The sequence below is a fragment of the Phascolarctos cinereus genome, unplaced genomic scaffold, assembly GCF_003287225.1.
Source record: "Phascolarctos cinereus isolate Bilbo 61053 unplaced genomic scaffold, phaCin_HiC Scaffold_726;HRSCAF=1367, whole genome shotgun sequence".
NCBI lineage: Eukaryota > Metazoa > Chordata > Mammalia > Diprotodontia > Phascolarctidae > Phascolarctos > Phascolarctos cinereus.
Genome location: NW_027556098.1, coordinates 383,547,657 through 383,572,424, shown reverse-complemented (window position 1 = coordinate 383,572,424; position 24,768 = coordinate 383,547,657). Strand labels below are relative to the sequence as shown.

The 24,768-nt window shown below is 47.2% G+C and overlaps 1 protein-coding gene across 1 annotated transcript in view; it reads left to right on the top strand.

Annotated features, from left to right (window-relative positions):
* The window catches only part of ARHGEF10L (Rho guanine nucleotide exchange factor 10 like), a 219,623-nt gene that overhangs the window by 192,602 nt on the left and 2,253 nt on the right, over window positions 1-24,768 (top strand). Inside the window, 2 exon segments of the mRNA XM_020972563.1 lie at window positions 13,794-13,968; window positions 23,095-23,217. Of these exon segments, the coding sequence (XP_020828222.1) occupies window positions 13,794-13,968; window positions 23,095-23,217 (298 nt within the window).

The following is a 24,768-nucleotide window of genomic DNA, read 5'->3' as shown; positions in this document are numbered from 1 at the left end:
CTCTCTGCCCCCCAAGCCTTGCAAATAACTTTTTGTTAATAGGATAATCTTGGCAACTGTTCTGAGTGAAGGCTGGTAATCTTTCATTAAGCTTTTATTCTTGATTTTCACTTAGCTCTGCACTCATGCTGCCCAGAACCCAGGTTGGATAAGGGCCTCTGTGTCAGGCCATCTGCCTCAGAATTTCAAACCACGGGATGTCAGAGCTGGGAGATGCTTTAGTGTAGGCAAGGTTGAACCTGAAAGAGAGAGATCTTGGGGATGAGCGAGGTTGCTACCCTCATTTGGGAGAGAGAGAATCCAAGGTGAGAACTGTGGCCTTGTGCTGATAGGGAGGCAGAAAGAGAAGAGGCAAACAGGCTATCTGGTCTACACGTCAGGGAAACTCTGCTTCTGGGTCTGGCCAGGCCACTGTTTTTGTGACCTGGAGTAAACTGAGGCACTGCTGAACTTTTTACCTCTAACATTTGCTCTTCTAAGGTTCCTCTATCACTGACATTCTGTGCTCCAAGGGCCCTCCCAGCTCTGACATTCTGTGTTCTAAGGGCCCTCCCAGCTCAGACATCCTCTGTTCTAAGGCCTCTCCTACCTCTTACATTCTGTGTTCTAAGGCCCTTCCACTTCTGGCATTCTGTCCTCGGCGTGGCTTTGTCTCATACCTTTAAGAAGTGATCAGATAACAAAGCTTCTTGCTCCTAGGTCTGTGGGCCGCCCTCCCACTCTTGGGAGTACTAACTTCACAAGCGATGCTGGTGCCAGTTGCAAAAGGCAGCCTTATGGCTCATGGCACTTTCCGTTCAGCCAGGCGGTTTGTCAGTTTCCTTGTGGTCCCCAGCCCCTAGGAGTCCTATGGTCAATTGATCCTTTCCTCATCTTACCTGAATCACTTCAGCAGTAATGGCCTTCAGTGCTGAGCTGCTCACCCTGGGGATTTATAGAAACAGGCTCTAATAGGGGCATTTGGAGGCAGAGAAATAGTGTGTGTCTGCAGGTGGGGCTGCGTCAGCAACATTCTGGGTTTTATCACTCAGCTCATAACCCACAGTGAAGGTACCTGCGGGAAGCTGCCCAGGCATCCTGGCTGTGCCAGATTGCTTTATTTACCCAGCTATAGGGGCATGCCACATGTGAGGGGTTTCTTCCAGTGTGAAATGCGTCTGTACATAGAATAGCTGCAGATATAAGCTATTGGTAGGGGCTAGTGGCTCGCAAGCTTCCCAGCTCCCCAAACCCACCCCTCCTTCAACCATGCAGTCATAATGGAGTCTCCAAGCCAGCAGGCAGATTCCATCTTCACATCATTGTCCTTGTGCCCTTTCCCTCTTTGCGTCTTTTGAATCCTTTCCACCATTGAATCCAGGCAGCCATGTCTGAGGCAAGCTTTCAGTCTGCTGGTCTTGTATGTCATATGTAGAGATGCCTGTAGAACATGGGATGTCAGAGCCAGAGAGGTTCTTAGAACATGAGACTTTGAAATGTAGAATGTTAGTTTCATAAGGGCCCTTAGAATGTCCAAACTGGGAGTTAGCTTAGAACATAGAATATCAAAGATTGTAGAACACAGAATATCAGAGCTGGGAGGGAGCTTAGAACACAGAATATCAGAGCTGGGAGAGCCCTTAGAACACAGGATGTCAGAGCTGGGAGGGCCCTTAGAACACAGAATGTCAGAGCTGGGAGGGCCCTTAGAGCACAGGATGCCAGAGCTGGGAGGGCCTTAGAACACAGGATGTCAGAGCTGGGAGGGCCCTTAGAACACAGGATGCCAGAGCCGGGAGGGCCATAGAACACAGGATGCCAGAGCTGGGAGGGCCCTTAGAACACAGGATGCCAGAGCCGGGAGGGCCCTTAGAACACAGGATGTCAGAGCCGGGAGGGCCTTAGAACACAGGATGTCAGAGCCGGGAGGGCCTTAGAACACAGGATGCCAGAGCTGGGAGGGCCCTTAGAAAACAGGATGCCAGAGCTGGGAGGGCCATAGAACACAGGATGCCAGAGTTGGGAGGGCCTTAGAACCCAGAATGTCAGAGCTGGGAGGGCCCTTAGAACACAGGACGTCAGAGCTGGGAGGGCCCTTAGAGCACAGGATGTCAGAGCTGGGAGGGGCCATAGAACACAGGATGTCAGAGCTGGGAGGACCCCTAGAACACAGAATGCCAGAGCTGGGAGGGCCCTTAGAACACAGGATGTCAGAGCTGGGAGAGACTATTACAACATCCTACATTCAAACTAGAAAAGCCTACTTAGTAGGTGAAAGAATAGTGCCCGAAAGGCCATGCCTCAGAAATCCTTTGATTTTACATTTGAGGGAACTGAAACTCAGAGAGCTGTGACCAGGTTATAGAGTCTACCAGAGGGCTGGTCCATTTTAACATTTCATGGGTTTGGGGAGTGAGCAGTACTGGCAGGTTCTGGTCTTGTTTTGTCATGTTGGTTATGGGTTGGAGAGATCATTTTGTTTTTTATATTAATGTATTTTGCTTTATCAACAATCACTTCCATAAGCTTTTGAGTTTTAAATTTTTCTTCCTCTCCCTCCCTACCTCCCTCCGCAAGACAGCTCTCAATCTGATATTGGTTATACATATATATTCCTAATAACATATCTTCACATTGAAGAATTTGAAGTAATAGGAGGAACCACCAGAAAGAGGAAACGAAACAAAACAGAAGAAAAAATAGCAAATATTGTGCTTTGATCAGCATTCAAACTCCATAGTTCTTTCTTTGGATGTGGATAGCATTTTCTGTCATGAGGCCTTTGGAGATGTCTTAAATCCCTGTATTGTTGAGAGGAGTTAACTCTATCAATGTTAGTCATCGCATAGTGTGGCTGTTACTTTGTACAATGTTCTTGTAGTTCTGCTTACTTCACTCAGCATCAGTCCATACAAGTCTTTCTAGGATGTTCTGAAGTCTGCCTTCTCATCATTTCTTATAGCACAATAGTATTCTATTACACTCATATACCACAACTTGCTCAGCCATTCCCCAGTTGATAGGCATCCGTTCAATTTCCAATTCTTTGCCACCACAAAAAGAGCTGCTATGAATATTTTTGTACATGTGGGTCCTTTTCCCATTTGTATGATCTCTTTGGGATACAGCCCTAGAAGTGCTATTGCTGGGTCAAAGGGTGTGAACATTTTTGTAGCCCTTTGGGCATAGTTCCAAATTATTCTCCAGAATGGTTGGATCATTTCACAACTCTCTGCACACAATGCATTAGTGTTCCAATTTTCCCACATCTTCTCCAACATTTATCATTTTCCTGTTTTGTCATGTTGGCCCATTTGATAGGTGTGATGTGGTACCTCAGAGTGGTTTTGATTTGCATTTTTCCAGTCAATAGTGGTTTAGAGCATTTTTTCATATGACTATAGATGGCTTTAATTTCTTCCTCTGAGAATTGCCTGTTCATATCCTTTGACCATTTATCAATTGGGAAATGATTAGTATTCTTATAAATTTGACTTAATTCTCTATATATTTTAGAAATGAGGCCCTTATCAGAGACACTGGTTGTAAAAATTCTTTCCCAATTTTCTACTTTCCTTCTAATCTTGGTTGCATTGGCTTTGTTTGTGCAAAAACTTTTCAATTTAATGTAATCAAAGTTATTCATTTTACATGGGAGATCATTTTTCAATAGGAGTCAGTAGAATATGGTGGAATAATCCCCACCTGGGATGAGCCTCATGTCTCTGTCCCTCAGTTTCCCCATCTCCTTCAACTCCATCATGCTCTCTTCCAAATGAAGCTGTTTATGAAAGCCTGGGCACGTATGTGCCAAGGGAAGTCTTTTTCTTCTCACCACTTTTGGCTTTCTCCTGCCCCATCTAGTAGAGGGGACGCCGTGGGATCAGGAAGACCATAGCCTCAGACACTTAGTAGCTGTGTGATTCTGGGCAAGTCGCTTCACCATTGCCTGCCTCAGTTTCCTCATCTGTAAAATGGAGGCAGTACATTAATGCGCCTACTCTTCAGGGTTGTGATAGTCAAATGGGATAACATTCTTAAAGCGCTATGTAAAGGGTAGCTCTCATTATCGTCATCATCATTATCACTGGTCATGTGTAAGTTCACACACTGCTGCTGCATGATCATTTTACTGGCAGATGGTACACTAGAGAAAATTGGAATTAGCAGTGGAACCGTAAGGACCAAGTCTTGGATTGTAATTATGACTTTCTTCTCACCATGATTTGGTTTCCCTATCTGGAAAGGGTAGGTATTACCAGGCTTAAAGAATAAGAGATAATAGAGATAAAGCACTTCGTAAACCTTTAAACACTCGACAAATGCCAGGTTTTTTTTCTTTTTCTTTGGCGAGGCAGTTGGGTTGAAGTGACTTTCCCAGGGTCACACAGCTAGTAAGTGTCAAGTGTCTGAGGCCAGATTTGAACTCAGGTCCTCCTGACTTCAAGGCCGGTACTCTATCCACTGTGCCACCTAGCTGCCCCCTAGTAATACTTTCTCAAGTCTCGATAGTCAAGAAAACAATGAATCAAGCTCTAATTTGTGGCATTTGCTGATTGCCGATGTGTCGATGCTCACAGGGAATACTGAGCCATCAGCTCCCACCAGCTGGGCAGAGCTGACTCTAGCAGACCTTTGAGTGTTGCTGGGCATGCTGACTTTGTCCAAGCTTGATGAAATGGAGTGCATTAGCGTGACGGTGTTGGGAAAGAGGCTGGATTTAGAGTCCTGGGACCTGGCTTCAGATTTCAGGCTCTGCTACCTCTGTGAGTTTGGGCAAGACATTTCCTCTCTCTGGGCCTCAGTTTCCTCATCTGTCAAGTAAGAGGATCAGACTAGGTGGCCTCTTAATCACTCTACCTCTGGTATGTGTGTCTCTCTTCTCTTGAATTAGACTGAACTGCCTGAGGGATAAACTGTGCATCTCTCCCCCGACTCCCAGGTCTTGACTGTGTATTCAGTAGGCACTTAATGTATGTTGGTAGGATTTTGAATGTGAAGGACAGATAAAAGGCTGAGGCCTTCCGGTCACAGGATGACTAATAGTCCTGTCTAGAGCAGGGCTGGCAGAAGTGCTGAGTGATCATAATCACTGAAGGGAGGCCTGTTGAACTGTCTCCTCCATCTCCCTGTCCATAGAGTGGGGAGGGGGTGAGGTCACCCGGCATCGGGCATAGGCCAGGCTCCCTGCCCTTTAAGGGGGCCGCCTCCTGGCAGTGAACCAGGCAGTCATCCTTGCCAGCGTTGAGCTCCTCTGTTGAATTGCCCCGGAGGTCCACGCTCTTTCTGATCTCAGTGTGAGAGAATGGCTGCTTTTAACGTCTCAGTCTTCTCCCAGGACTTTCCCTCTGCGTCTAATTCTCTACTTATTAACACTGCATCTTCCCGGCACCGGGGGAGAGTGTGGCTGCAAATCGTGATTCCGTGTTCCTCTCTCTTGTCCCCTGGTGTCCCCCTGACTTATTAGAAACATCAGCACTTTCCACGCTTGCTTTTATCTTTGGGAAGGCACGGTGCATCCGACGTGCTCAGTGCCTGGCGCCAGCCATCTCAGGGATGTGTTTGGAGGTGCATCAGGGCTTTGGACAGGCAGCCAAGTACAGTGGGGAAAGCTCTGGGTCTGACTCCGGCCTTGCCCGGAAAGCAAGAGGTGTGTCCAATGTAAAATTGCCTCTTGGGAGACGAACCACTGGGTGGAATGAATAGGACACTGCCGTCATTTCTGGGGTCCCTGAGCCTCATCCATCCACTGTGCCATTTATCTGGCTGCAATAAGGCGGCTGTCTGACCAGGCTCAGGTTTGGTCCTCTCCACCTGGTTGAAACTGGGATCAGCTATTGAAATGTGCTTTAAACTTCCATTTCTGGAATATTTTGGGAATGACAAAGCCCTGGACTTAAATCATATCAGTTGATCCCTATAACATCCCTAGGCAGAGGGTTTTTTAGGTGGCTAGGGGGAGTGCAGCAAGTATTAACATTTCCATTATACAGATGAGAAAACAGACTGAAAGATGATTAAAGTGACTTTCCCAAGGTCATATGACTGTGTGCAGAAGTGAGATTCTACCCTAGGTCTTCTACAACACAACTCTGCTGCAATCCAATATGGTATAGGAGAAAGAGGGATGGAGTCAGGGGGAGTTAGGGGACCCAGTTTCAAGTCCCCGCTCTGCCACCTACTATCAGAAGAACCTCAGACAAATCATTTCTCTTTTCTAAACCTCAGTTTCCTCATCTGGAAAATGGGGATAATAATAATTATGGCTCGCAAACCTTAAAGCACCCTAGAAATGTAGTTACATTGTTATCTTCGAGGCAGCAAAAGGGAGAGTTCTGAACTGGGAATTGGACACTGACCACCGCCAGTTGTTTGCTGTAGGATTCGAGGTAAGTCATTTTGCCTCAGGTTTCCTCACCCAAGGGTGGGTCCTGTTATCTCAGGGATAGAACAGGCTATTTTTTTTGTTAGCCTAGTTAACACAGACTCCAATAGGCAGGAGAGCAGCAGGGGACTTTCAGGGGGGTCAGCCAGAGAAGTGTCTCAGGGGAGAGGGGGGATGATGCTCAGAGGGTAACATGGGAATTAGGGCTAGATCACCCCCAGAATCCAAGGGCATCTTCTAGATTTAGTCCCAGGGAAGGAGGGTGGGGGTAGCTGGGCAGGCCAGCTTCAGGACACAGGTGACTTGATTTTAGCATCACACTATCTCTGAGTTAGAAAGGAGCTCTGAATCAATTTAGTCCAACCCAGATCAGAAACAGGAGCCCTTCTACGGTGACTTTGACCAATGGCTAGCCAGCATTCCCTTGAATACTTCTTGTGGCAGGGACCTACCTCGCTGCTCTCAAGGTAGACCTTTCATTCTGTAGTCAGCTGAGTGGTAGGAAGTTTATTCTTGTGTGGAAGTAAAATCTACCTCCCTGTGACCTTGAATTGCTGGTTCCTCTTCTCCCCCCTGGGACAAGGCAGAACAAATCTGATCCTTGGACCCTGTAACTTGTCATGCGGAGAGATTGTGTGACCTGCTTGGGGGTGGGAAAGAAATCCTAATAGTAGGTGCTGAGGAAGCCACAGTGGTGTATTACAAAAAATGCTAGATTTGGAGTCAAAAGATCTGAGTTCAAATAATGGCTCTGATGTGTCTTAGCTGCATGGCTTTAGGGGAATCATTTCCCATCTCTCGGCCTCAGTTTCCTCATGAGTAAAATGAAGGGGTTGGACCTCTTAAACTCTTAGAGTCCCTTCTACCTCTGACAATTTTTGTTCTTAAGGCCCCTTTGAGCTCTGACATATGTCCTCAGGTCTCTCCCAGCTCTGATATCCTATGTTGTAAGGGCCCTCCCAGCTCTGACACCCTGTGTTCTGAGGGCCCTCCCATCTCTGACACCTTGTGTTTTATGGGCCTTCCTATCTTCTCTGTTCTAAGGACTGTAACAGCTCCAACCATACTATACCATGCTAAGCTCTCTCCTAGCTCCGGCACTCTGGACTCTACTGTCTCCCCCATCCCTAGGAGTCAGACTGGGTGAATCAGGGCATAAGTCTCAGCTCTGCTCTTGAGCATCCCTCATCAGGTTCCTGCCTCAGCAGTGGGGCAGGGTATCAGATGCTATGTTGGAAAGAGCTTTGGCCCCTGGCCTAGTGGGTGGGTGAGGGATGGCAGGAGCAGAGAGTTTCAGAAAAAAAGAAAAAACCCTTTCAGGAATTAATTGAAATTAAACAACTCTAAACCTCCATATGGAAAAGCAGACACCTAGTGTTTGGAAAATAGGTTGAACAACATATTAACTGAGAGGTGAGCAAGGAAATGAGGGGCTCGGTCTTTGAGCTTCACTGCGTGCCGATATCCTAGCCCCATAATTCTCCCCATGCCTTTCTCCTATGTGGCAGAATTGGGAGGTCCTGGAGCTGGGAGTGTGTGTGTGTGTGTGTGTGTGTGTGTGTGTGTGCACTCAAGCATGTTGAGGGAGAAGGCAATGAGGACATCTTTCTTCAGAAAGCTCTATATTCCTCTGGAATTTTCAGTCTCTTGACACTGTTTTGTACCAAGTTGGCATCATGGAGTGACCAAATGAATGTTCATTGGCTTTGAAGGTAGAAGTCCTGGATTTGAATCTGCCTCTGCTATTCACAGTGACCTTCAACTTAGTAATAATACTAAATATATTATATAGTTAGTCTGAGTATGTAAATACAGATTCACATTTCTCAGAGACATCGCTTATTATAAAAAGAACTTTGCAAACATAAAAGGGCTACATTATTATTGTTATTAAGATTTATTTATGAAGCACTTTGCTCTTTGTAAGTGAGGTAGGGACATGTAATTCTTGGTTATCTCTGTTTTACAGATGGGGAGCCTGAGCCTCAGAGTGGTTAAATAACTGCCCCAGGGTCACCCAGCTGTCTGAACTGTTTATGGGATGATAGGTCTAGAGCTAGAATGACTTCAGTCCAGCCCCCTCATTTGACAGATGAGGAAACTGAGGCACAGAAGAACTGTATCTGAAGCAGGATTTGAACTCAGGTCCTCCTAACTTTAGGTCCAGTGCCCTCCTTTCTCTCTATGTGGCACTTTCTCCTGGCCCTGGGTTCCTCCTGAATCTCCAGCGATCCTCCCATGATGCCACCCTGTTTCTCTGACGCCACCCTGTTTCTCTAAAAATTATGTTGCCTCTAAGAAGACATTAACTCTCTTGCTCTTATGCCTCTACAGCCATCAGTTTCCTGGTCTGTTAATGATCTGAGGATTCCTCTAGCTCTAAAGCCTGTGACTCCATGTTTATGGCGGGCTTCTCTAGCTCCTAGCCCCTCTTGCTAGTTCCTTCCTCCAGATACCTGCAAACAGCTTTGCCTGCCCCCATCTTTAACCAGGTTCTTTATTTCTGACACATGTAGTGAGACTCTGGAGGATGGTTATTAACAATAACTTTCATTTTGTCAGCCCTCTTCTCACCATTCTGCAAGAAAAATATGAGCCCCATTTTATAGATTTTTTTAAAAAGAAGCAAGGCTGGAAAAGTTAAGTGATCAGTTAGTCAGCATGAGAGCTGGGATTTGGACTCATATCTACTGACTTCGTCTTCTTTCCATGGACCTAAGTTGTCTCTGCCTTCCAGTAGCCTGCAATGACTTGATTTTGTGTGTGTGTGTGTGTGTGTGTGTGTGTGTGTGTGTGTTGATGTGAAGAGATATGTTTGGAAATAGGGACCCATGTCCATTCTGTGAGGGATGAGGTCATGTTTGGTGTGACAAACCCCAGATGTTTCTGGAAGGGAATGGATTACCGTTAATTCCCCTCTGACTTCAGCAGGCTTGCAAATACCTTTTTAAAGTCCCACCAGGGCCAGAAGCAGGCTTGTTACTGCTCCAAAGAAACCAGAATAGATTTCTCGGCTGTATTTGTATTTAATTGAATTCTAAGAGATCACATGCAGGCAGGGGAGGCCTGTGCCCACTGCCTCAGATCAAGTTTAATTCTGGACCAACACTTTGACTTTAGCTCAGCTTGGTGATTCTGGGGCAGGCAGGTGCTGCTGCTGGTCAGCAGAAAGGTGGCTGGACGTGGGGCATGAAGATCTGCTCCTTTCTAGTTGAGTGACCTGGGGCAAGTAGCTGAACAGACCTGAGCCTAAGCTTCTTCCTCATTAAAATGGAGGGAGGCTAACTAGGATTTCTCAGATCTCAGTGTCCCTAGGATCCTTCATAGCCATGACATTCTGTGTCCTAAGGGCCCGCCCAGCTCTGACATTCTGTGTTGTAAGGGCCCTCCCAGCTCTGACATTCTGTGTCCTAAGGGTCCTCCCAGCTCTGAAATTCTGTGTTCTAAGGCCTCTCCCAGCTCTGACATCCTGTGTTCTAAAGGCCCTCCCAGCTCTGAAATTTTGTGTTCTAAGGGCCCTCTCAGCTCTGACATCTGTGTTCTAAGGGCCCTCCCAGCTCTGACATCCTGTGTTCTAAGGGCCCTCTCAGCTCTGACATCTGTGTTCTAAGGGCCCTCCCAGCTCTGACATCCTGTGTTCTAAGGGCCCTCCCAGCTCTGACATCCTGTGTTCTAAGGGCCCTCTCAGCTCTGACATCTATGTTCTAAGGGCCCGCCCAGCTCTGACATTCTGTGTTGTAAGGCCTCTCCCAGCTCTGACATCCTGTGTTCTAAGGCTTCTCCCAGCTCTGACATCCTGTGTTCTAAAGGCCCTCCCAGCTCTGACATTTTGTGTTCTAAGGGTCCTCTCAGCTCTGACATCCTGTGTTCTAATGGCCCTCTCAGCTCTGACATCTGTGTTCTAAGGGCCCTCCCAGCTCTGACATTCTGTGTTCTAAGGGTCCTCTTAGCCCTGGTAGTCTCTGTTTTAAACTCCCCCTTACCTCTGACATTCTGTGATTTCCTCTGATCCACTGGCCTCAGCAGGGATACTTATGCCTTCTGTCGTAGAGCTGTGTGCCAGCAGAGGCCTTAGCCCTGGCATCCTATGGGCTGGATCCCCATCTTGTCTCCCTGTCCATCTTGCTGTGACACCTCCAAGAAACAGTACCACTCTGTGCCTGAGTTTGGGGATAAGGGTGAAGGGTGTCATGGGTCTTATGGAAACATAAAAGTAGGCAGCAATGTCATTGGAGGGCTAAGGAATTGAAGATTTCCTTGAATTAGGATCTATTATAGACACAATATTTGCAATGTTCTACCCTAGGAAGGCAAAGATGGGAAATGACATAGGCCCTGAGCTTATGGTCTGATAGTAGGAATCATCGCCTCTAAGAGGTAGATTGGAATCCTGAGGCCATGGAGACTAATTGGTACCCGAACAATAATCCAACCCTTTGCTGGAAGCCCTCAACTGAGGGCCAGGCAATGCATAGCAAGGGGAGGCAGCAAGCATATATTAAGTGCTTACTGTGTGCCAGGCACTGTGCTAAGTGCTTGGGCTGCCAATACAAGAAAAAAACAGACCTCAAGGAGCTTACACTCTAATGGGGAAATGCAGGACACAAAGAGGGAATTGGAAAGTGGGGGGAGGGGTGGAGGTGCCCGCTGTGGGGGCAGAAGCAAAGCCACTGAAGGAATAAGGATTGGCCTGGGAACCTCCTCAAAACGGAGGCTGGAGAGAAGAGGGGGCCAACAAGGCAGAGGGATCTCCTAAGGTGAGAAGGTTGAAAAGCTTCATGAGTGTTCTGAGTGAGGAGGCCCCAGATGTTGAGGCATTGTTGGCCAAGTCTAAAAAGGCAGAAGCTGAGTCAGGAGGGGGAGAAAGAAGGGCAAAAAGGGAGGAGAGGGCGCCCATGACCTCCTAAGGCTATCCATTCCACTTTGCCACAGCTCAGTGTTGTTCCCTGATGTCAAACCTGAGTCATCTTCTCTAGAATTTCTGCTCATTGTGTGTAGTTCTTCCCTCTGGAGCTATTCTGCTGGTCCCTGTATCCTAGTACTAAGCATGGTCCCTGGCACCTGATAAGCTTGCTGGTTAAACAGGATAAACCTAACCCTGCTTCAAAGCCACTGCTGGCTATTACTGGAAAGCAACCGTTCCCCTCCCCCAAAAACGTCGTGGCACCACTGACTCCTAGTGAGGTCACAGCTCACCAGTACCCTCATCTCTTTTCAGATAAAGTGCTATTAATCTTTACTTGGGAAGATGATTTTTTGAACCCAAATGCAGCATTTTACATTTATTCCTACTGCCTTTTGTCATAGGGCATTTGGGCTAATATTCAGAACTGCCTGGATCCTTTTGGAACCCCTGTTCTGTTATCTAGTTTATCAGTTTGTGCAGTTTGGGTCTTTGATAAGCGAGCCATCTATGCATGGTTCCTGGTACATAATAAGCACTTAGTAAATGTTTATTGATTAATAGATTGATTAATTGGAGTCATTGACCTGTGATCAGGACAGTGGAGAGCTCTATATAAAAGTGCTATAAGAAAATCTGAGGAGCAAGAGGTCTCCGGGAAGGCTTCATGGAGGAGGTGGTACCTGAGCTGGGTTCTCATGAGGCTGGTGCTTGTTAAGCGAGGATTTGCTAGATCCCCGTCTCCAGCTGAGGTGTCTCCCATATGGCAGATTTTGATGAAAAGAGGACAGCTTGACAGTAGTAATGGAGAGAGGAGGAATCCCGCCTGTGGTTCTTAACAGCTCAGCATCATAATTGATATGCCTGACACATGAGAATTTAGATTAGACCTTGCATGGCAGCATTTAATTTGATTAATGATTTATCACTTTAATTGAGAGTTTTACTGAGAGATTATTCACTATGGGTAAGATGAAGGTTACCAGACATTCTGAGGTCCAGAATTGCTTTCGGGGAGTAAGGGTGGAAGAGGGGAAGGAAGAACCTGGGTCTGAATTTCATCTCAAGCTCAGTCTGTGTAACCTTCGCTGGCCACCTCCCCTCGATGAGCCTTAGCCCATTTTCCTGTAAAAGAAGAAAGGGGACTTGCATGGGGGACATCTAGTCCACCGTCATTATTTTACAGTTGGGGTGAAGTGACATGTCCAAAGACACGGAGGTAGTTAAGAGCACTAGGATTTGATAGGTCTCCCCAGGTTCCAGCCTAGGCTGTCTGCTATAAGAGTTTGACATTAGAAGCCTTGGCTTCACATACCGACTCTCCTTGCGGGCTGTGTGATGATTTACAAATTACTTCCCTTCTCTGGACCTCGAAGGCCAATGTGTAAAAATGAGGGTTGATCTCCAGGCAGAGAACAAATGTAGATCTCCTTGCAGGAATGGGCCAGATGCCTGTCTAGAAGGAAAAGTGATAGCTTATGGTTGTCCAGGGCTGTGGGGAGCCGGTAGGGGTACAAGGCAAAACACGAGGTGCCTTCATTGGCTCTGGGGGAGCTGAGTGACGATTATGTTTTCTTCCTCCTTGTTGCTGGGCTCTTTGGGAGAGGCTTCTAACCCCCCCCAACCACAGAGGCCCACAACAGCCCATCCTGTACCATAATCAGTGCCCAGATGCCATGGGGCAGACAGGTGGAGGAGACAACTCCTACCCTCTGTGAGCTGCCAGTGGGAGAGGGGAGGAGGAGATAAAGTCCATGCCCTCAAGATGCTCCCAGTCTTGGGGGGAGGAAGGTGCACTCCCTGCCCTTTGGGAGCTTCCAATTTGAGGGAGGAGGCATACTCCCAGCCCTCCCAGAGCCTCTGGTCTGATGGGCAGGAACCATCCCCACCCTGGGGATACTTCTTACCACCACAGTGGAGTGTAAGGCCTCCAGAGCATTTGGCCTCCGTGGATGGGCCTGCCATCCTCTTCTTGGGTAGCTGCTCACCTGCTTTCCTTCTTCCAGGGAGCCAAATATTGCTCCCATTCCCCGCGGTCCTCTCCCCTCCTTTCCTAATGTTCCCCCCTCCCTGCCACCCGTATGTCTCCCTACTGCGCCATCAGTGCTGTCTTAGAAAAGCAATTTTGTTGGACATCTTGAGATCTCGTCCTCTGGGGCTCTGCATCCTGATTGGGTATGAGTGCTGAATTCATTCATTTCCCTCCCCCTGAGGCTGCTGGGGGTGCGGAGGCAGGCTGGCAGAGACTGCCGGCTTCTCCTCTGCTTGGATTGCTCCCATCTTCCAGACCTCCATATCAGCAGGGAATGCAGAGATGGTGGTGGGAGAGTGGGCATGTCAGAGGGGTGGGAGGCAGGAGGGGGGTGGTCATGTTGGTCATCTCCTTTTCCTAGGAGGATATTGTCCTGGCCACAGGTGTGTCCTGGGCCAGGGTCTGTCAGCCCTGAGGTGGGGGAGCGCTGGCTTTCTCCAGCTTGGGTCTGGTCACCCTCTCCTGACATTTGATACCTTCCCTGTGTGTTACAGCAAAGCTTTGAGGCGCACCAGGATGAGGCGGCCAGCGTGACACATATGGTGAAGGCGGGCAGTGGGGTTTGGATGGCCTTTTCCTTGGGAGCCTCCATTCGACTCTTCCACACGGAGACTCTTGAGCATCTCCAGGAAATCAACATTGCCACACGGACCACCTTCCTCATGCCAGGTAAGCTAAAGCCTAGAACCCCACAGGTATAGTGTGTCTATGTAGACATCTTGACTGCTAAGATCTTGTCTCTCCAACTTCCTCATTTGTCTGATAAGAAGGTTAGATAAGGTCTATAAGATCCCTCTAACTTGTGATATTCTGGGTTCTAAGGGCCCTCCCAGCTTTGTCATTCTGTGTTCTAAGTTTCCTCCCAGATCTGACATCCTGTGTTCTGAAGTTCCTCCCAGTTCTGTCGTTCTGTGTTCTAAGGTTCCTCCCAGATCTGACATTCTGTGTTCTAAGACCCCTCCCAGTTCTGTCATTCTCTGTTCTAAGGTCCCTCCCACCTCTGGCTTTCTTTGTCCCACTCTACCCCACCCCAGCCTTTGTTCTAAGGTCCTTCTCAGTCTCAGATCTGACATTCGAAGATCCTTTTCAGTCTTTACAGTCTATGTTCTAACATCCCTTCCAACTCTGATAAACTACATTCTCAGGTTCCTTCCATCTCCTGCAGTCTATGTTCTAAGGTCCCTCTTGGCTGTGACATTCTCTGTCCTATTAACTGGCTTCAAACATGTTGCTTCTCTTAGTTGTGGTACAGACCAAGCACATAAGTCCATACCCACTGCAGAAGGGGTTGTTAGAGGAAGCTTTAGAATGCCTGGGATATGATGGCCAAGCCTCTGAGGATGCATGGTGATCTAACCTAGACCTTTCCATGCCTCTTCTTCCCCCTCTATCATGTTCATCCATGTAAAAGCAGGTCATAAGAATCCAAGGTGGCCTTGAAAGGGAAAAGTGTGGGAGAACTCATAGCAGGGCAGTGAAGGGAAGAGGGAACTCATTGGTTATTGATGAATCTGGGGTCTTGCCACTCCCAGAGTAGGGGGATCATTCGCTACCCTTAACCAGCTCTGGCTCTCCTGGGCAGCCCTTAGAGACAGAACCACAGTCTGATGGCTTGGTTGGGCTGATGCTCAATGATGAATGCTGGAGGAGAGAATTTTTTTAATTAAAATTCTATTTATTTATTTGAGAAGGGAAATTATTGATCAATTTCCTAGAAACCCCCAAGTCATTGACTAGTTTCCATCAGGACACAGATGATGACAGGATGACCTCTGAAGAAGAAGTGAAAAAGGGTCAGTTGTAATGATGCACCACTTTTGGAGTCGGAGGGGGTGGACTTGAATCTCAACCTATGTGTGACCTGGGGTGAATCACTGAACCCCTCCTAGCCATTCCCTTATTTTTAAAATGAGAAGATTTGGCCTCTGAGATCTTTTCCAGCTCTAAACCCTATAATTGTGTGATTCTATTCATAGGGGCAATGAGGTTGGATGCTATAATCAACATGCCCTCCCAGAGGCATCCCAGAGTTTGACTCCCTCTGCTTTTCTAGGAAAGCTTCCCAAGCCCGGGTAGGCTCTACCAGGGAGCTCAGGGCTGACATCTGGCTTGAGGGCTCTGTCTCTGTCTTTCCTGGTCCAATGGCAGAGCTGCCCACCTTGATGAAGCAGGCAGAAGCTCCCCTTCCCCAAAATGAGTATTTATTTGTCCACCTTGAGGCCTAATGCTTCCTAAAGTTTCCACCAGATGGACAGAACCCAGGCTTGAGATGCCCTCAGCCAAGAAGTCGGTGTGTTGTAGAGGGCACCAGCTGCTGGGTCATGTTTCTGCTATCTTGTCCACAGCCAGGCTTGGTACCTAAGTGCTTTCAGAGGGCCCTGGGACCTGCAAAGTTAGAGCCTGGAGGCCAGAAGCATGAGGATGATGGGGACTGAGCTAATTGCTACAAGATCCAGCCAGATGGTCTGGGCTGGCTGGTGGTGCTCAGTCTGACACACCCATATGCTGAGCCTATAAAGGGTTGTCACTTTCTCTCTCAGGACAGGGTAGGTAGTTGCAGCCTAGGGGAGGAGAGCCTCAGTCTTCAAACCAAGAGGAACCTATATCATTAAGAAAATGGGGAGGGCTACTTCACCTAGAGAACGGGAAACTGGGGGAACATGATAGCTGTCCTTATCTATCAAAAGAGGTATAGTGGTGAAAAAGACTTATCTGTGTGACCTAAAGGAAGTCACCCACAGGAGGATGACAGAATCCTAGATTTTAGAGCTGGCAAAAGAATCTTTGGGGCCATCTCAACTCTCTCATTGGATAGATAGGTACTGAGGCCCAGGGGAATATAGCCACTTGCCCAGGAAGTAGCAAAACTGAGATTCGAACCCAGGTCCACTGATTCCAAGTCTAGGACACTTTCTACTGTACCATGATTTTGGCTCCATAGACAGAACTTTCTAACAATCTGAGTTGTCCAAAGGTGGATTGGGCTATATTATAAGGTAGGGTGAGTATCCTGTCCCTAGAAAGTTTCCAGCAAAGTCTGAGTGAAGACTTGCTAAGGATGTGACAGAGGAGATTCCTGCTTTAGGCAGGAGCTGTACTTTATAGAGGACCCAAGGCCCTCTCTAGCTCTGAGGTATTGGAATTGATTGATTCTGTGTTCTAGAGAAGAGTATCTTTTGAGGCACCAGGTAGGAAGGAGGCTGACCAGATCCAATCTCATTTGGGTTTTGTTTCTTTCTGTTTCTTCTCTGCCTTATTCATATTATTGGTCAGTACTCCAAAGCCCTTTGGGTAGGTCCCTTTGTCCACAGGTAGAAATGAAGGATAATATCTGGAGGCCACCACATGAGTGGTTCCAGAGCAGAACAAGGGTTATTGAAGACTAGCATGTGGGTTGTTCCAGACCAGCATGTGTAGCCATTGTAGACTAACATGTAAGCCATTGGAGATCACTATTCTAGACCAACATGTGAGCCATTCTAGGTCAGCACACAAGCCATTGGAGATCACCATTCTAGCTCAGCACATGAGCCATTGGAGACCATCATTCAAGATAAGAGTGAGCCATTCTAGACCAGAGCTATCAAACTCATGACCGATACGACTCCTGAGTACAGCCCAGACCAGATCAGAATGTAACCAGGAAGTGTTTCACAAAATAAATGAAAATACAGGACAACGTAGCTGATGTTAATTTATGATTTTCTAAGTCAAGATGTGGGGGAGCTAAATGGCACAGTAGCTAGAGGGCAGGGTCTGGAGTCAGGAAGATTCATCTTCCTGAGTTCAGATTTGGCCTCAGATATGAGCTATGTGACCCTGAACAAGTCACTTTACCGTTTGCCTCAGTTTCCTCATCTATAAAATGAGCTGGAGCAGGAAATGGCAAACCACTCCAGCGTCTCTTCCAAGAAAACCCCCAATGGGGTCACGAAAAGTAGGCCACGACTGAACAATGAAGTTAATATGTGACTTATGGGGATCTGTTTCTATCTGAGTTTGATACCACAGTTCTAGACCAATGTGGGAGTTGTTGTAGGCCAGCACACAAAGTCTTCTAGACCACTGTGTGGATTGTTCTAGAGCAATGTACGGACTGTTTTCTTACCAATTTTCCCCTTCCAGCCAGAAAGATTAAGCAGGATTCTTAAATTCTTTATTAGGCATATTTTTAAAGGCTTTTAAGTATTTTTTTTCTTTCCCCCACATCACCAAATGAAGTAATTGCATAATTAGTAATAAATTTGTTTCTCCTGTAAATGTGGCCTTTTTTTTTCGACCATGTTAAAAATTTATCACACTTCTTTCTCCTATCCCCCCCCTTTCCAGTCGAATGTCTGACTGGTATTAATGCATTTCTGAACCTTAACTCCCTCCTCCTCTTAACAAGACAGGTCATTAATAAAATGTTCTCCAAGAGCCAGAGCTTTTTAAAGTTGTATATCTACAGATAGATGGCTTTGTGAGTCGAACACTGCAGCATGAACTCTCTGTGATAAAATATTTATCCACCATTAGAACCCCCCCTCCCCCTTACTGTTTGTGAATGTCTCTCTCTCTCTGTCTTCCTTGGAGAGATGGGGGAGATCGGGAGTCAGAGAGGGGCCCCAGGATGGGGTCTGCAGACAAGTCATTCTCCTAGCATGATTCCCTCTGTATTCTCTGCTTACCCTCCTGTCCTACCTCCCACTACCAGACTCATCACTTGGGACCTTCTGGGGCTGGGAGATCTTAACCTTCCTTGTCTCCTGGTCTCCTAGGGCAGTCTTGTGATGCCCAGGAACCCTTCTCACAGTCATGGTTTTATAAATAACTGAGGGAAATGCTAAATTTCAGTTAGAGGATAGTGAAAGTAAAGCTGTCATTATTTGTTCCTCCCCCCCCCCATCCAAGTTCATGGACCCCTTGAAATCTGTCCATAAGTCCTGGGGCAGAGAGGGGTGGGGTGAGGGAGTTGACTTGAGATTCGTAATGCTTGTTCTAGGAGGTTTTATGAGGGCACCAAATCACTAGAAAATCACCTCTGAGCAGCAGATGCCCCAGGACCAGGTGGGATAGGGAGGGATGTCAGAGATACATGCTCGTGTAAACACTGATGTTTGTTTATGTTTTCGGATCGGAAATCATAGAGCTGAGAGGATCCTTAGAACACAGAATGTCAGAGCTGGGAGGGCCCTTAGAACACAGAATGTCAGAACTAGGAGGACCCTTAGAACACAAAATGTCAGAGATGGGAGGGCCCTTAGAATGCAGAATGTCAGAGCTTGGAGGGCCCTTAGAACCCAGGATGGCAGAGTTGGGAGGGCCCTTAGAACTCTGCCAAGGGGAATAGTAGAGCTAGGAGGGACCTTAGTTACCATCTAGTCTGACCATCTAATGTTACAGAGGAGGAAACTGAGGCTGAGAGAGGAGAAATCCTGTGCCCAAGGTCACATAGTGAGCTTGTGAGAGAGCTGGGCTTCAAACCCAGGTAGTCCGATTCCCCCGCTGGTCCTCTTCCACTACACCAGGCTAATCCTAACACACACTCTGATGGGCCCTATGACTCCTACCAAGACCTAATGCTGAGCATCACCTGTTGGATGGGAATCTCCTCATCACAGCCTCCTCGCCTGCTGCTCTAAGAGCTTCCTGGCTCTTCCGCCTTCCACAGCAGACTCGACATAGCTCCATTTTTCTCGTCAGTCACTGCCTTGATTCTAATATTGCTCTGTTCTCACATTTGTTTCAATAATACCCATGACCCTCTGAATTAAAAGCACATTTTCTTTACAAAGGGACAAAGAACTTTATTGTGTTATCATGTTATGGTCTATTAGGGCATATAATGTAATCACCAGCATTTCATAGTGGACACGCTTTGCATCCATCATCTTATTCCATCCTTACAGCAACCTAGGCAGGAGAGCTCGGATTATTTTCCCTGTTTTACAGATGAGGAACGTGAGGCTTAGAAAGGTGACTAACCCAAGGTCTCATGGCTACTAAGGGGCAGAGCCAGGCTGTAAAATCTCCTCAGCCTGAGCCCTTTCCTCTGTGCTCTTCAAATTCAATAGACCCTTATTAATTACTTACAAGGCCCTGGGGATATTCCCTCCCATTGTATTGTATTACCCAATGGCCGGATCAACAATTGGGGTGTAAGGTAGCAGACGGCAGTCATGCCTTAGAGGTAAAAATAGACCCCTCCTTTTGCTCCCTCCCCCCCATTCTATCCCTGCTGTGAGATTTCCCATATGTATTCTACAATTAGAACTGAGGCAGCTGGGTGATGCAATGGATGGAGCTCCTGCCCTGGAGTCAGGAGGACCCAAGTTCGAATCTGGTTTCAGGCACTTCCTAGTTGTGGGACCTTGGGCAAATCACTTAACCTGTTTGCCTCAGTTTCCTCATCTGTAAAATGAGCTGGAAAAGGCAATGGCAAACCACTCCGGTATCTCTGTCAAGAAAACCTCCAATGGGGTCACAGGAAGTTGGACATGACTGAAAGGACTCAACAACAAAAATTCCACAAGTATGATTTGGGCAGATTGATTTAAATACCTTTGGTTTAGTTTTGTAGTGATAGGGGAGAGCAGGACTGGGGTGGTGGAGAAGGCTATCCAAGGCCTAAGTACTAGCTTTAGAGTCAGGGGACCTTCCTCATAAGTATGTGAAGTAGGAATGCAGTGGATAGAGCACTAGGCCTGGACTCAGGAAGGCCTAAGTTCAAATCCAGCCTCAGACAGTTAACTAGCTGTGTGACCCTAGGCAAGCCACTTCATTTCTATCTGCCTCAGTTTCCTCATCCATAAAATGGGGATGATAATAATACCCTCTACCTCTTGGTGTTGTGAGGATCAAATGAGATTATGACTGTAAAGTGCTTGGTACAGTGCCTGGCACATAGTAGGTGCTGTATAAATGTTAGCTCCTGTCATCATCATCGTCAGTAATAATAATGATAATAATAATAATAATCCTCTCCAAATGCCTCCAAAGCCAGCGCCCTATCCGATGCACCACACAGCCCTCTCCATGGTCCTGGTTATGTTGGCCCATCGGCTGTCCCTCCCAAGTCCCACGTGCTATGATCGTACCCTCCTCCCTGCCCTCCCTATACCACTTTCCAGGTTCTTTTCCAGCCTGGAGGGGTCCCAGGGCCCCATCTGTAAAGCATACAGCCCCACCTCACAGCGCCCCGCCTCTTGCCTTCTTTCCCAAGACCACTGCTCTTCCTAAAAGGAGGAGACAGCACGGCCCGATCATGCAGCAAGACCTAATCCGGCCTGACATCAGAAACATGTTAATTCACGGCAGCGAATTATCCCATTTCATTGTCTGTGCCTGGAAACAACAGGGTGCGCTCTTTGAGCAAAGCAGAGGCATCCATGCATCCAGAATGTAAAATGGAGCCTGGAAATCATGCCTCACGAGGGTTTGTTGGTACACCCTCAGCTCTTGTGATTCTCCCCGCCCTGCTCCACCCCCAGTCCCTGCCGTCCTTCTCTGCTCCTTCTGGAATCGGGCAGCTCTTGGGCCCTTGGGGCCTCCTTTAACCAGGCCAGGCTGAGCTGGCCAGTCCCTGTGCACCTGGGCCAGCCCCATCTGCCCTGATCCCTGATTCGAGGCTGGAAGGAACCTCTGCGGGCCTCTGGCCCAACCCCTGCCCTAATGAGCAGCACCTGTCCAACATCTCTGACAAATGGACTTCAATCAGTCATTCAGCAAATAGCTATTGAGGGTTCACCATGTTCCATGCACTGTACCCGGTGATGGGAATACAGACCTCCAGGGAAAGGAGGGGCAGGGGGAAATCTAACCCCTTCCAGCTGCTGGTTCCTTGTCTATGGGGGGCAATGAAGGCTTAGCCACCCCTTGTTTACCTGGCTTTGTGACACAGAACAAGTCACTTAATCTCTCTCAGCCTCTGTAAGATTGTGTTGTTCAGTCGTTTTTCAGAGGTGTCCAGCTCTGTGACCCCATTTGGAGTTTTCTTGGCAGAGATACTGGAGCAGTTTGCATTTCTTCCTCCAGCTCATTTTACAGATGAGGAAACTGAGGCAAACAGGGTGAAGAGACTTGCCGAGGGCCACACAGCTAGTACGTGTCTGAGGTAGGATTTGAACTCAGGAAGATGAGTCTTCTTGACTCCAGGCCTGGCACTGTGCCACCTAGGTGCCCTATGTATAAAATACCAGTGATAGTAAGAAGAACCCACTTCATAGGGTTATTGTGAGATAGTGCAGGAGATAATGCATGCACAGTTCTTGGTAAACCTTAAGGTGCTGTGATGATGGGGATGATAACAACTAGGGAGATGATGGAGCCAGCTCTAACCAGGGAGCCGATTGTTAAATGTTCAGGGTGAGCATTTTATGCCCTAGAAATTGGCAAATGCTATAGATCAAGGCTTGCTTTAATGATCCAAATGATAAGTTATTTATTACTGATTGTCTAGACTTAAAAATAATAGAGAAATTGCTAATAATGCAATTAAAATAAACTTAAAGGTGGAAAGAAGTTGTTTTTTTCACATTTATCAGCATACACCTACATGCATTGTCCTGTACACTATGTTGCCTAGCACTTACTCTCTAACCCAGAGGTCAAAAGAAAAAGTAGCGTTCTCTAACAGGAAGGCCCAGCTTATGAATCAGGGCCTGGATGCCAGGCCCGATTCCCAACCCTCACTAACCTTGTGACCTTGGCCAAGTCACACCCTTGTCTTGAGCCTCAACTTCCTTCTCGGTAAAATGGGGATAATGATAAGTCATGGCATTTAGAGCTGGAAGGGACCTTAGAGATCAGTCTTGTCCAGAGTTTCTTAATCTGGAGTCCATGAACTTTTTAAAAAAATATTTTAATATTGATATTGACCTAACTGGTTCCCTTAGTAATCCTTGACATTTTATTTTATGCATTTGAAAACACAAGGAGATCCAAGACACAAAAAGTGTTGAAGAGCCCTGATCTAGCTCAACCCCATCATTTTACAGACGGAAACTGAGGCCCAGAGAGTTGAAAGCACTTGTCCAAGGTCACATAGAGTATATTCTATAAAGCTGGGATGGAGCCCAGGTCCTCTGATGCCAAATCCAGCAATCTATTGTGCCGTGCTTCCTCAAGGAAGCCCATATCTCCCATATCTGAGCCCCAGTTTCCTCATCTATAAAATGGGGATAATTAAATTAAAATTAAATTAAAACCTGCACTGCCTTCCTCCCAGGAGTAATGTGAGGATCCTGTGATATAATGGATATAAATGGCTTTAACAATAACAGCAGTAGTTAATATCTTATGGTACTTTTATTTATTTTTTAAAATTAATTACTTTTAGTTTTCAACGTTCACTTTTTATAAGATTGGGAGTTCTAAATTTTTCCCCGTCCCTCTCATAGTATTTTTTAAAATTTGCAAAGCACTTTAGGGATGTTATCTTGCTTCACCAGTAATGTAAGAACTAGCATGTACTCGGTGATTTAAGAATTACAAAGTGCTTTACACAGATTACCTCATCTGGGTCTCACAACAGCCCTGGGAGGGAGGCAGGATTATTATCGTCCCCCCAACCCTACATCAGTACGTCAAGGGCCTGTGATTTTGTCAGCGTTGGGGTGCCCTCCACCCAGGAGCACCTCAGCCCTTCCCTCAGAGAGGAGGTCTGCCTGCAGTCACTGAGCCGACAGGGACAAGTGGGATTTGAACCCAGGTTTTCCTGACCGCAAACTGAAGGCTCAGCTCATGAGGTCTTGATAGCTCTCTTTCATAACCACAAAGCCCTAACCGTTCTTGCCCTTCTCATCTGTCCTCCAGGCCAGAAGCATGTCTGTGTGACCAGCCTCCTCATCTGCCAGGGCCAGCTCTGGGTGGGCACTGACCAAGGCATCATTGTTTTGCTGCCTGTTCCCCGGCTGGAGGGTATCCCCAAGATCACAGGTGAGACCTAGCACTGAGAGAGCCCTCTTCCACTCCCACCCCAACTACCTCTACCAAAGGGCTGCTGTCCCAGAAGGGGGGAAGGGTATTAGCCAGCTCTCCTGTTGTGTGTGGGGTGTGGATCTGGGGTCATCTGGGCAGCAAAAAATAATCGCTGTCATTTCTAATAGAGTCTACGATGGCTTTTTGTCTCAACAAACCTGTTTGGCATTTAAAGCCCTTTCCAGCCTGGCTCTAGCCTGCCTTTCCAGCCTTATTCTATATTATTCTCCAAACTGACCTCCCAGCTGTTCCTCACAGAAAACATTCCAACTCTCATCTCCAGACCTTTGCACAGGTTGTCCCCAATGCCTAGAATGCCCTCCCTCCTCACCTCTGACTCTTAGACTCCTTAGATTCCTTCAAAGCTCAGATCAAGTTCCATCTCCTTCATGAGGCCTTTCCTGGTCCCTCTCTCCCTGAGCTCCCAACCCCCTTCCAGCTGCTAGTACCTCTCAGCCAAACTGTCTTGTATCTATTGATCTCTCTTTCTCTCTCTCTCTCTCTGTCTCTCTCCCTCCCATCCTCCCTCTCTTCCTCCCTCCCTCCTTCTCTCCCTCTCTCTCTCTCTCTTTGTTATATCCCCTATATATGAACAAAAGCTCATTCAGGGCATGGCCTGTTTTATCTCTGTCTTTGTATCTGTAGTGCCTAGCACAGTGTGTGGTATATAGGAGGTGCTTAATAAGTGTTTCTGGATTGTTTGTTATCATCCCGTTGACTGAATCCAAAATTCATAGAACAAATCCTTTTTCTTAAGGGTATTTGTTCTGTAAATTTTGTATTAAGTCAAAGGGCTGCACTTGAGGACCTAGAGGATTGGTCCTTTTAAGTTTGATTCAGTCAAAGGGCTGCACTTGAGGACCTAGAGGCCGAGGCCACAGGTTCCCCACCCCTATGTTCTAGGGCTTGACAGGATCAAGGTCATAGATGTAGAGCTGGAAGGGATATGAGAGACCAGCTAGTTCCACACCTCTATATTTACAGCTGAGGAAACTGAGGCCCAGTGCAGTTAAGTGACTTTCCAAAGTCACACAGGTCACGACTATCGGAAGTGGGATTTGAATTCAGATCTTCTGACTCTGGAGCAAGTATTCTTTCTGCTTTACTTTGCAGCCTTATAGAATCTCTGCTACTTCCCTTCATTTTAGATGCCATGCAGAGAGTGAAAAGTCCCACAGCTAGCACGTGCCCTAATAGAATGTGACTCTGGGTCTTCTGCATCCAGGCCTCCAGACCAGGTGGTCTTTGAGGTGCTTGAAGCCTGCTGTGTGCCCTTTCCTTGGCACTGACCATGCCATGTCCTTGACTATCTCCTGTGTGGACTGCTGACGTCGGCACCTTTGCTGAGTCAGGCCCTGAACAGAGACAGGCGGGGACTGGGTAGACCCCTAGCAATGCCATCCCTTGGACCCTCCCTTTACACTCCATGAGAATCTACATCCCTGATTCTATTTATCAAAGAAACCCCAACAACCCTAGTGTCAGTGATGGAATTCTCCATTGTAGGGT